Source organism: Camelina sativa, chromosome 13, assembly GCF_000633955.1.
Source record: "Camelina sativa cultivar DH55 chromosome 13, Cs, whole genome shotgun sequence".
Classification (NCBI taxonomy): domain Eukaryota; kingdom Viridiplantae; phylum Streptophyta; class Magnoliopsida; order Brassicales; family Brassicaceae; genus Camelina; species Camelina sativa.
In genome coordinates this window covers 10664214-10675154 of record NC_025697.1, presented here as the reverse complement: position 1 = coordinate 10675154, position 10941 = coordinate 10664214, and the positions used below count along the sequence as shown (strand labels likewise).

Genomic DNA, 10941 nt, shown 5'->3' with positions numbered 1-10941 from the left:
TACATAAAAAAAATCTTTTAAGTAGTTGTTGATATATCCTATCTCAATGCAGATTAACCACACTAATTATCTACTTTTATGAATACTGATGAGTGATGACTGATCAGTTAATGATAGGTAACTAGTATATATGCAATGCATACTAATTTTCCTTCACCAAAAAAAAAACAAGAACACCTAGCAATTGGATAACACAATCTCTCCCAGACAAAAAGTTTACAGATATATATAAGCCATTTATGGAATATCGTATGTGAAGTCAGATTAAGAATACCACCGTCGATTATTTGATTACATATTTTGGATATGCGGTAAATTTACGAGTAAAATTTTAACTAATGTATTTATAAAACTGATGTTCCGAATAATATATATATATATATATATATATATATATCATCTTAGATGTCGTTATGACAACGATTTTTTTTTTTTTGAATTTAGTGTCATTTTAATACGAACAACTACGAATCATTCCGGTCCTAACAATTATCTAATCATTCACCGTTTGTGCTTTTCAAAATACATGTACCTATTCATAAATTAAAACCATCTATATAATACAAATTAAATGTTCACTAATTAAATATTATGGTATATACATGTTATAAAATATACAACTCCAATAACTATATATGTGCATATCACATGGGTGACGAATTGATGAACCAATATCTATATTATATGGTGGGATCCATTTCAAATGGATCTCCTTTTTGTGCTTTTAGTTAAGTATTTGTTTTGCTTCTTTATATATTGCTTTGTATATAGTTTATATAAATCAAATATAACCGATTTTTCTTATCTTAGCATAAAATAAAAGAAATAAAGACATCATAAAGTCACAATGCCAACGCAGAAAGGTTCAAAGCCACGACGTCCCCTTCTGCATGACTCAATTTGCTCTCACATATTCTGAAAAAGCATTACGTAAGATTTTATCTTTTATTTTCCTGTTTCACCCATGTTCTATTTAATTAGGAAACATATCTTATCTCCTATACATATACATAAATGAAAAAGCTTGGTGTTCTGCCAACTTGTAGGTAAAAAAGTTCGATGCATTGTGTGTACGTATAACGTCATTCCGTGTGTGATCATTTTTTTTTTTCTGGCATCTCTCATATCAACTTTAAAATGTGATTTGAATCATTTAGTCGATCATAAATTTGTAAAACGAAATCTTTGAAGTTTCAAAGTTTAAAAATAAATTAAAGAAATCGAGATATTTGAAGAATTGTAGAGCTCTTTAATGCTTTGTTATTTGGACATGAAACATTGCATCAGTTACTGAAATTGCTTTAGACAAATTTGTGTCATAACATGGATTTGGTAGTTGCAAAACCTTTATTGATGCATTTCTCTCCTTTAACTGAATATTTATTTTGTTTACAAAGGCAAACAGAGCATATATGCCCCTAATTCAAGAAAGTAGCTTTATCTCTGTGGCTTGATGACCCATCCATGACTCATCCTTTACCACAAAGGTCCTCAAGTCTCACCGATTCAGATCTTTATTTCAACTGCCTCTTGTCTCTTTGTCTTTCCCTTTAAATACCTTCCCACTAACACCGTTTTCATCATCAACCATCCACTCACAATCTCTCTCTTTCTCTTAAGATCAAGAAACAAGATCACTACTCGATCCTCCAAAGATGACATTGAGCAAAGTTCACCAGCAAGTTATTGCATTTCCTGCAGCCAAGACTGCTCCGTTGCTTTACTTGCCTGACCCTGCAGCTTCCATCAACAAGCTCCAAATCCCAAATTCTTCAAAGGTTTCTCTTTCAACAGATAAGGGAAAATCAATCCTGCGAAAGAAGAAAACCGATAGCTTCACAAACGGAGCTAGAGACCAGGACAAGTTAGGACCAAAGCTAACTGAAAAAGTAAAGAGAAAGCTATCCTTGGGAGCTAAGATCCTTCAAATGGGAGGCTTAGAGAAGATCTACAAGAGACTCTTCAAAGTCTGCGATGAGGAGAAACTGTTCAACTCGTACCAATGTTACCTATCCACAACGGCAGGTCCCATGGCAGGCCTACTCTTCATCTCATCAAAGAAGATTGCATTCTGCAGCGAGAGATCGATCAAGGTGGCTTCTCCTCAGGGAGATCTCACTAGGGTTCATTACAAAGTATCAATCCCCTTGTGCAAGATCAATGGAGTGAACCAGAGTCAGAACACAAAGAAGCCATCTCAGAAGTACCTTGAAGTAGTCACGGTTGATGGATTTGACTTCTGGTTTATGGGATTCTTGAGCCACCAAAAAGCTTTCAACTGCCTCGAGCAAGCGCTTTCTCTGAGCTACGAGCAATGATAAGCCGCAATGGTTTCCTCTGATGAGGAGCTATAAGTAGTGCGGGTTTTAGATGAAATATTTCATTTCACTTTAACCTCAGATTATGTTAGGAGAAAGCCTAGGAAATACTTACAATATTGTACAAACTCATTTGTTCTTGCTTTTATCCCTTCTGTTCTCCATCGTAGACATGAGCAAAAGATTTGAATATATTTAGCTGATCTCATCTGTTTTCCTAATTCACTGTCCTCTTTTGCACCACAATATGTCAAACGAAGAATAAATACATAGAAAAACAAAATTTGCCATGGGATGGAGATCATATATAAGAAATGAGTACATATAATTAAGACCATTTCATAATCTTGATCTTGGAAAATTTAAGAGTTAAGCCATTGTCCCAACTCCCAATCTTCCGCTGAGTGATAAAACCAATAGTATAACAAAATGTCCAAAAGAAGGAATCAATAAAGATGTAAAAAAAAAAAAAATCTAAGATATATTCGATTAAGAAATCAATCATAATGTTAACAAAAATAATGTGATGACTACTGAATCATCCATACAAAAACAAAAAAAAATTACCGTAAGTTATTGAATAGGGTTACTGTCTCACTGTAACTTGTAAGCCAAGAAAAAAGTGATAAATTATAAGAGGCTGATAAAATTTTAGAACTTATACTTTGTTTTTTTTTTCCTAACACGGAGAAACTTATAACGTTCACCAGCTAATGAATTCAAACTAAAACAATAACACAAAATCCAGACTTGGTAATTTTTAGTTATTTCAAAAGTCATGTCTCTGAGTTGCTCTGTCTCTGGGAACAACAAAAAATAGACAGTATATATGTGGTCCCTCGTTAGTTTTGTTATATTCGTACAATTTCTTTGGACATGTTTTGGTGCAAAAGAGAACTGTGACATAAGAAAAAATACTGATGAGATCAGCTAAATATATTCATTTATATCTTTCTTGTGTCTACAATGGAAAACATAATGGGTAAAAGGGTAAAATAATGTGAGTTTGTACAAACAATATTGTCAGTCTCTTCTAGGCTCTTTACTAACATTCTCTGACTGAAACAGGTCAAAATAGAAATGATATATTTCTTCATTAACCTGCACTAATTAGCTCCTCGGAGAAAATCTTATTGCTCAATGCTCATCATTGTTTAACGCTTGCTCAAGGCAGTTGAAAGCTTTGTGGTAGCTCATGAATCCCATGAACCAGAAGTCGAAGTTATCGACTGTAACTACTTCAAGGTACTTCTTAGATGGTTTCTTCGTGTTCTGACTCTGGTTCACACCATTGATCTTGGATAAGGGGATTGAGACTTTGTAGTGAACCCTAGAGATGTCTCCCTGAGGAGAAGCCACCTTGATCGATCTCTCGCTGCAGAATGCAATCTTCTTTGATGAGATAAAGAGTAGGCCTGAGATGGGACCTGCGGTTGTGGATAGGTAACATTGGTACGCCTTGAAAAGCTTCTCTTCATCGCAGACTTTGAAGAGTCGCTTATAGATCTTCTCTAACCCTCCCATTTGAAGGATCTTAGCTCCCAAGGATAGCTTTCTCTTGACTGTTTCACTTAGCTTGGGTCCTAACTTGTCCTGGTCTCTAGCTCCGTTCGTGAAGCTATCGGTTTTCTTCTTTCGCAGCATTGATTTCCCTTTGCTTGTTAGAAAAGAAAACTTTGATGAAGTTGGGATTTGGAGCTTGTTGATGGAAGCTGCAGGTTCTGGCAAGTAACTTATCGTAGCAGTCTTCGCTGCAGGAAATGCGATAGCTTGTTGATGAACTCTGCTCAATGTCATCTTGGTTGGTTTAGTGGTGATTCTTGATTATTAATCTTGTGAGAAAGAGAATGAGAGAGAGAGATTGTGAGTGATGGTTGATGACGAAACCGTGTTGGTGGTAAGGTATATAAAGGCAAAGACAAAGAAACAAGAGGCAGTTGAATACAAAAACATTGAATCGTTGAGACTCGAGATCTTTGTGGTTAAGGCTGAGCCATAGATTGGTCATCAAGACAGGGAAAAAGCCACTTTCTTTGGGGTTAAAAGCAAATAGAAGAAGACCAAGCATATGCTTTCTTTTGCTTTTTTATTCTTTCGTGAGAAAAATAATCTTGATCTAGTTAAAGGAGAGATGTATATAAAGAAAGGTTTTGCAACTACCAAGTCCGTGTTTAGGACATTGTTTCGAAACTAACTTCAATAACTGATGAAAATGTTTTAGCTCAACATGTTCTTTAGCATGTCGGTACGTAGCTTTAATTTGTCTTTCCGCATCATATATATATATATAATTAATGATGCGTATCTTCCTATTTATATGATTGTTTTAAAGTTTGTTCTCAAGCATTATTAATTAGTCTGTTAACAATTACTCATTTGGTGACATGTTACAATCCATTTTCAACGTAACCCTCTACACTCATCATAAATTAAATTAATCCCTTATAACATAAAATCAGTTTGTATATTAGAGATATAATGCCAAAACAAAAGCAAAGTAAAAAAGGAAAAAGAAAGAAAGAGATGATCATACTAATTGACGTTGGACTCCGAGTAGCTTTTTTACCTACAAGTTGGCAAACAACATCAACCCTTTTTTTTGTTATCCTACTTTGTTTAGCTTGATTTTAATTTTCCACATATATCTTTACATACATGTATAGGAGATAAGATATGTTTCCTTCTTAATAGGAACATGCACGAAACACGAAAAAAAAATGAAAATCAAATATTACGTAACGCTTTTTGAATAAGGCGAGAGCAAATTGAGATATGCGCGCAGAAGGGGTTGTCGTGGCTTTGGAACTTTCCGCGTTGGCATTGTGATTTTCTTATATGCCTTTATTTCTTTTAATTTCCTGCTAAGATATGAAATATCAGAGTTACATTTGATTTGAAAAACAAAATATACAAAGCAATAAAGAAGCAAAACAAATAGTTAAATAAGATCTCAAAAAGGAGATCCATTCCACCATATAGTATAGATGTTGCTTCATCAATTCGTCACCCATGTGATATGAACATGGTGTATATGTGGGGTGTGTGTGTGCAATGTATATATATAAAATATACGTATGCATGATAACATTTTGTCGACAATGTAGGTGATTATAAATAGGTACATACATTATGTCTTTAACAACAACAAAAACAATATATATAGGTACATGCATTAATGAAAGGAATGATTCGTTTAGTTGTTAAGACATGAATGATGATCGACTCTTGGCGGAAAAAAGAAAAGAAAAAGACATGAATGATCAAGTCGGTAGTTGTTATAAAGATATTGAATTCAGAGAAACAATAGAATTATTCTAGCAAAAGATGGTATCACTCACTCTTAAATTACAATTTCAAAATTTAATAGTATTTTGTTATTTTGTCGTTCATTATTCATTTTTGCTTAATAGTATCATATAAATTTATAGCGTCAGAGACTATTCCAGCTTTATTGTATTAATCTTATTTGGGGTCCATGTCCTAAGTCGGATAAGATATTTTGAGTATATTATACGAACAATGTTTAAAAATATGTATGTCGACGCATGAAATGGATAGAAAACAAAATCTTTGTAGGGGAAATGGTCGACTGGTCAAAAGAAATTATAAATTAGATAAAAAAAAGTTACAAGAAAAAAGGAAAAGGAAAGAAGAAGAGTTTATATCAGTAGGCCTAGGGCATGACGGATCAAATACAAAGCTGTAATTAAATACTTTATCCTCTAATTTAATCGTTAAACTTTTCCGACGTGTGTGATGGAATTTGACATAAACGAAAAGCATATCAATTGAAAATAAAAAAAGGTAAGAAATATGACGTGAGAAAACATTCTTCCTTAGCCTAAAAGAAAATTGGTCAGTCACTAGACGATTCCAGACATTCGTGATTCGTGCACGGTGCATCTAAACGGGTTGGCCCTGCCATGCACGTAGATACTTTACATCATTTACACTAACAATTTTCGATAGTAAAGCTCATTCATTTATCTCTAATTAAGCTTCCACAATTTTCGATAGTAAAGCTCATTCATTTATCTCTAATTAAGCTTCCACAATTTTCGCTTAACGAATTCTAGTAACATCTCACATAACATTTAAATTGTCTCTCTTTTGTTTTTTTGTTTTTGTTTTTGCATAGCCATAATAGCATCAACCAAAACAAGTAACATGTGTATAAGTTGCATGATTATGTATAAAGACTAGAGAAAGTGCACAATGCCAACGTAGAAAGCTTCCAAAGCCACGATGTCTCCTTCTGTGTGACTCAATTTGCTCTCACCGATTAAAAAAGCGTTACGTACAATCTGATTTTGATTTCTTCTTGTTTCATGCATGTTCCAATTAACTAGGAAACATATCTTATCTTCTATACATTTATAGATATCTGTTAAAACTTAAAATCAGGCTACAAAAGAAGAGAAAATAAATAAATAAAGCTTGCTATTTTGCCAACTTGTAAGCTTTGTCGGAGTCTTAACGTCATTCCGTGTGATCGTCTTTCTTTAATTACTTTAATGTTCTCTTTTTATTTATTTATTTATTTAATTAATTTTTGGGCATCTCTAATACTATAACTTAAGCATATTTAAGGAGATTAATGGATCATCAGTTTGTAAATATGTATATAGCATCTTCTAAATTTCGAAATCAAAGGAATTTGAAACATGTGAAGAAGATCCATAGAGCCCTTAATTATGCCTCCTAAGTTGTTTTGTTATTTGGAAACTAAAAGCAAAAACATATAAACATTTCATCAGTTCCTGAAATTACTTTTAGACAAAGATTATGTCCCTAACACGGGTTTGGTGGTTGCAAATCTCTATTTAATTATGTATTTTCTCCTTTACTTATATATGATTACTTTCCTAGAAAAAAAACAAAGGCCAACCAGAGCATATGCCCCTTAATTCAAGAAAGTAGCTTTATCTATGTGGCTTGATGACCCATCCATGACTCATCCCTTTGACCACAAAGGTCTCAAGTCTCAGAGCTTTGATACAACTGCCTCTTGCCTCTTTGTCTTTCCCTTTAAATACCTTCCCACCAACATGGCTTCATCATCAACCATTACTCACAATCTCTCTATCTCTCTCTTTCTCTTTCTCATAAGATCAAAAATCAAGATCACCACTTAAACCTTCCAATATGACATTGAGCAGAGTTCACCAACAAGTTATTGCATTTCCTGCAGCCAAGACTGCTCCAGCGCTTTACTTGCCTGATCCTGCAGCTTCCATCAACAAGCTCCAAATCCCAACCTCTTCAAAGTTTTCTCCTTCAGCAGACAAGGGAAAATCGATGCTGCGAAAGAAGAAGACCGATAGCTTCACCAACGGAGCTAGAGACCAGGACAAGTTAGGACCCAAGCTAACTGAAACAGTCAAGAGAAAGCTGTCCTTGGGAGCTAAGATCCTTCAAATGGGAGGTTTAGAGAAGATCTATAAGCGACTCTTCAAAGTCTGCGATGAAGAGAAACTGTTCAAGGCGTACCAATGTTACCTATCAACAACCGCCGGTCCCATGGCAGGCCTACTCTTCATCTCCTCACAGAAGATTGCATTCTGCAGCGAGAAATCGATCAAGGTGGCTTCTCCTGAGGGAGATATCATCAGAGTTCACTACAAAGTATCAGTCCCCTTGTGCAAGATCAATGGAGTGAACCAGAGTCAGAACACAAAGAAGCCATCTCAGAAGTACCTTGAAGTAGTAACAGTCGATAACTTCGACTTCTGGTTCATGGGATTCGTTAACTACCAGAAAGCTTTCAACTGTCTCGAGCAAGCGCTAAACGATGATAACCAATGAAAGGTTGAAGAAGAAATATTTCATTTCTATTTTGACCTGTTTCAATCAGGGAATGTTAGTAAAGAGCCTAGAAGAGACCGACAATATTGTTTGTACAAACTCATTTTTTTTTTATTTTGCTTTATCCATTTTGGTTTCCATTGAAGAAACGAGAAAGAGATTAATATATAGCTAAAGATGATCCCATCACTTTTTCCTTAGTTACTGTCCACCTTTGCACCAAAACATGTCAAAAGAAGTGTCATGGAATGAATGCATAAGAACATTTCATAATCTTTGATCTCAAAGCATTTATAAGCTTTAAGATCCACAGGATCAATCTTTCCCTAGGAGAACGAGCAGTCTTCTTCCATTTTAACAAACAAAAGAAAAATCAAAGAGCTCCACTGATCACAACAAAAGCTTAACACTGCTCTATTGTATTACATAGAGAATCATAGTCTTCAAATATCAAGTGCTGAGCCTTTTTTTACTCCATAAGGAGAAGCAGATACAACCAAAACTACACACACACACACTTATCAAAGCAACTGAAGAATAATCAAGAAGCCGCCACAACCAAACTACTAAACGCACAAAAATGTACAAGAGCTTGAGGACTCACTGATGGACCATAAGCCCATGAGTGTGCCCATACGCGAGACAAGATACAGGAGAGACAGAGAGATCACAGAGATTTTGGAGGAAGATACAATCTTTCCTCAAGTAAACGAAACGATCAAAGCAGAAACTCTGGCTCGGTTAGACTTCCAGAAAAGTTAACTTTACAACAATTGGGGAACTCCAGGCCAGCTTCACTGCATCTTACTTCTGTCACTTGTGGAAGAGATCTTACATCTAGATACTCCAAGGAACTGCATTTCTCCAAAAGCTTGCTTATCCCTGTTACTGTGATCTTTGTGCAGTTGCTCACCTTTAAAACCTTCAACCCCAAAACATCGTCGCTCCCCAAATCCCTGAAAGCAACGTCAGTGATCTCTTCACAGCAACCTATATCTAGAGCCTCCAAGTTCTTGCACTTCTTCAGAATGCAGCTAAGGGAAGAGTCAGAAATATTCAAGCACCAATCCATCCTCAAATTCTTGAGACTATCTTTGCAAGATTCTGCCAGTAACATGATAGATTCGTCAGAGATGTCTCTACATCCACCGATTATCAGAGTTTCCAGATTCTTGCAAGACTGCGCCAGGGACAATATAGACTCGTTCCCGACTTTGTAACAGTCTAGCAATTTGAGCGTCTTGAGGGAAGATGCACAAGCTTTAGCCATGCTGGAAACACCAGCGTCTCCGACATTGCTGCATTTATTGATGTCCAAAGATTTAATCTTTCTGCATCCCTTCACAAGATCAGAAAGGCCTGAATCAGTGATATTGGCGCAGCCTTGTAGACCGAGAGCTTCCAGATCACGGCATCTCTCAGAGAGTGATTTCAGCGATTCGTCGGTGATGAAACGACAACCCGCTAGATGCAATGCCCTTAGATCATGGCAGCCTTCTGCAACAGCTGATAGTCCTTTATCCGAGAGCTTTCTGCAGTAGGACACATCCAAAAACTGCAGTAAAGAAAGACACCTCCCAATTGAGGCCAATCCAGTATCTGTAATACCTGTTCCCATAAGCCGAATGATTAAGCTCAGTATTGCCACACCATCACAACAACATATATGAGCTCATCTAATTTGTTACTAGAAAGGTCTATTTGTGAAAACAAAGACCTTAGTAAATTCAGACAGAACCATTGGTGCTGAGGAACATTCATATCTAAAATAGAATGAGCCAAAGAAGAACTCAATCATAGAAATATAATCATTCCAGGTCATACTTCCTCTCCTAAGACGCTTTCTAAACTACAACCCCTTAAAAGCTAATGGATTGCAGCAAATCAGAGATCAAATCAGACACCTGAAGTGTCTTATAAAAACCATAGCAGCTACATCTTAACCATCTATAACCAATTTTTCCAGTTAAAGTTTAATCGAATCAGAAATGGAACCCAAAGAGATAAAAAGAAAAAAAGAATCTTTTTTTTGTTGTTGTTGTTGTTGTTTAACCCCAAAAAGTAGATACCTTTACAGTTATGAAGATTAAGAACTCTGAGACACTTGAATCCATCAGAGATAACAGCAAGGTCAGAATCAGTGACACCTGGATAAAAAGACCTAGAGATTGACTGAGACAAGTCCAATTCGACGATTTGAGTGAACCTAGAGGCAAGACGGCGGAGCATATGTGGACCAGCACGAGCCGCCAGCTTCTTCCTGTCGGTGCTCTGCAGATTTAGCCACCTCTTGCAGACCAAACCAAACAATTCCTTGTCCTTTTCACTGTCAAGCCTCGACAATACCCATCTGAGCTCGTCGTCGGTTAGTGCTTCGTTAACACATACAGACGACATGACCGGAGAGATCAAAATCAGTAAAAAAAGATTTCGAATTTGGGATTAGGACCACTACGAAATGAAAAGCCCCTAATTTAACCTCTCTCCTTCAGTTACTATCTTCGTCTTCTTCTTCTTCTCTGGCTGGTTAAATGGGCATTAGATGAGCCATACTGATCGTGTGGTACAAGGAAAGCAACACCAGATGTTGTGAAAATGACGCAAAGATCCCTCATTTCTGAAATGATTCCAATGTTAGGTGCATGGGCAATTCAGGTATTTTGGCATTTGGTACAAGGAGATGCGTCTTATCATTGAGAGCACTTCTAATGGCTGTTTGTTTATGTTCTGTTTGGTCAGTAAGAGACACTCAACAACGAAAGACAACGACTTTGAGATAGAGAGAGAGACATTTAATTGTCTTCCCACTTTTGCTGGC

The 10941-nt window shown here is 36.1% G+C and overlaps 4 protein-coding genes across 4 annotated transcripts; 2 read left to right on the top strand and 2 right to left on the bottom strand.

The window, feature by feature from the left end:
- LOC104736352 (putative GEM-like protein 8) lies at window positions 1482–2539 on the top strand. Its single transcript, XM_019234859.1, has one exon. The coding sequence runs from the start codon at window positions 1656–1658 to the stop codon at window positions 2316–2318; it is 663 nt and encodes a 220-aa protein (XP_019090404.1). The 5' UTR covers window positions 1482–1655; the 3' UTR covers window positions 2319–2539.
- Window positions 3224–4214, bottom strand: LOC104736351 (GEM-like protein 6). Its single transcript, XM_010456313.2, has one exon. The coding sequence runs from the start codon at window positions 4113–4115 to the stop codon at window positions 3456–3458; it is 660 nt and encodes a 219-aa protein (XP_010454615.1). The 5' UTR covers window positions 4116–4214; the 3' UTR covers window positions 3224–3455.
- LOC104736350 (GEM-like protein 7) lies at window positions 7311–8323 on the top strand. Its single transcript, XM_019234871.1, has one exon. The coding sequence runs from the start codon at window positions 7464–7466 to the stop codon at window positions 8121–8123; it is 660 nt and encodes a 219-aa protein (XP_019090416.1). The 5' UTR covers window positions 7311–7463; the 3' UTR covers window positions 8124–8323.
- Window positions 8487–10728, bottom strand: LOC104736346 (F-box/LRR-repeat protein 2-like). The gene is made up of 2 exons (XM_010456310.2): window positions 10193–10728; window positions 8487–9731 (listed from the first exon to the last, which is right to left on the bottom strand). The coding sequence occupies exons 1-2, from the start codon at window positions 10518–10520 to the stop codon at window positions 8842–8844; spliced, it is 1218 nt and encodes a 405-aa protein (XP_010454612.1). The 5' UTR covers window positions 10521–10728; the 3' UTR covers window positions 8487–8841.

Bases quoted from the DNA above. Each gene is read 5' to 3' on its own strand.
- LOC104736350 (XM_019234871.1), top strand. From the start codon at position 7,464: ATGACATTGAGCAGAGTTCACCAACAAGTTATTGCATTTCCTGCAGCC.
- LOC104736352 (XM_019234859.1), top strand. From the start codon at position 1,656: ATGACATTGAGCAAAGTTCACCAGCAAGTTATTGCATTTCCTGCAGCC.
- LOC104736351 (XM_010456313.2), bottom strand. From the start codon at position 4,115: ATGACATTGAGCAGAGTTCATCAACAAGCTATCGCATTTCCTGCAGCG.
- LOC104736346 (XM_010456310.2), bottom strand. From the start codon at position 10,520: ATGTCGTCTGTATGTGTTAACGAAGCACTAACCGACGACGAGCTCAGA. The intron at 9,732-10,192 runs GTATCTACTTTT...TTATGGGAACAG, and splicing joins TAATCTTCATAACTGTAAAG to GTATTACAGATACTGGATTG.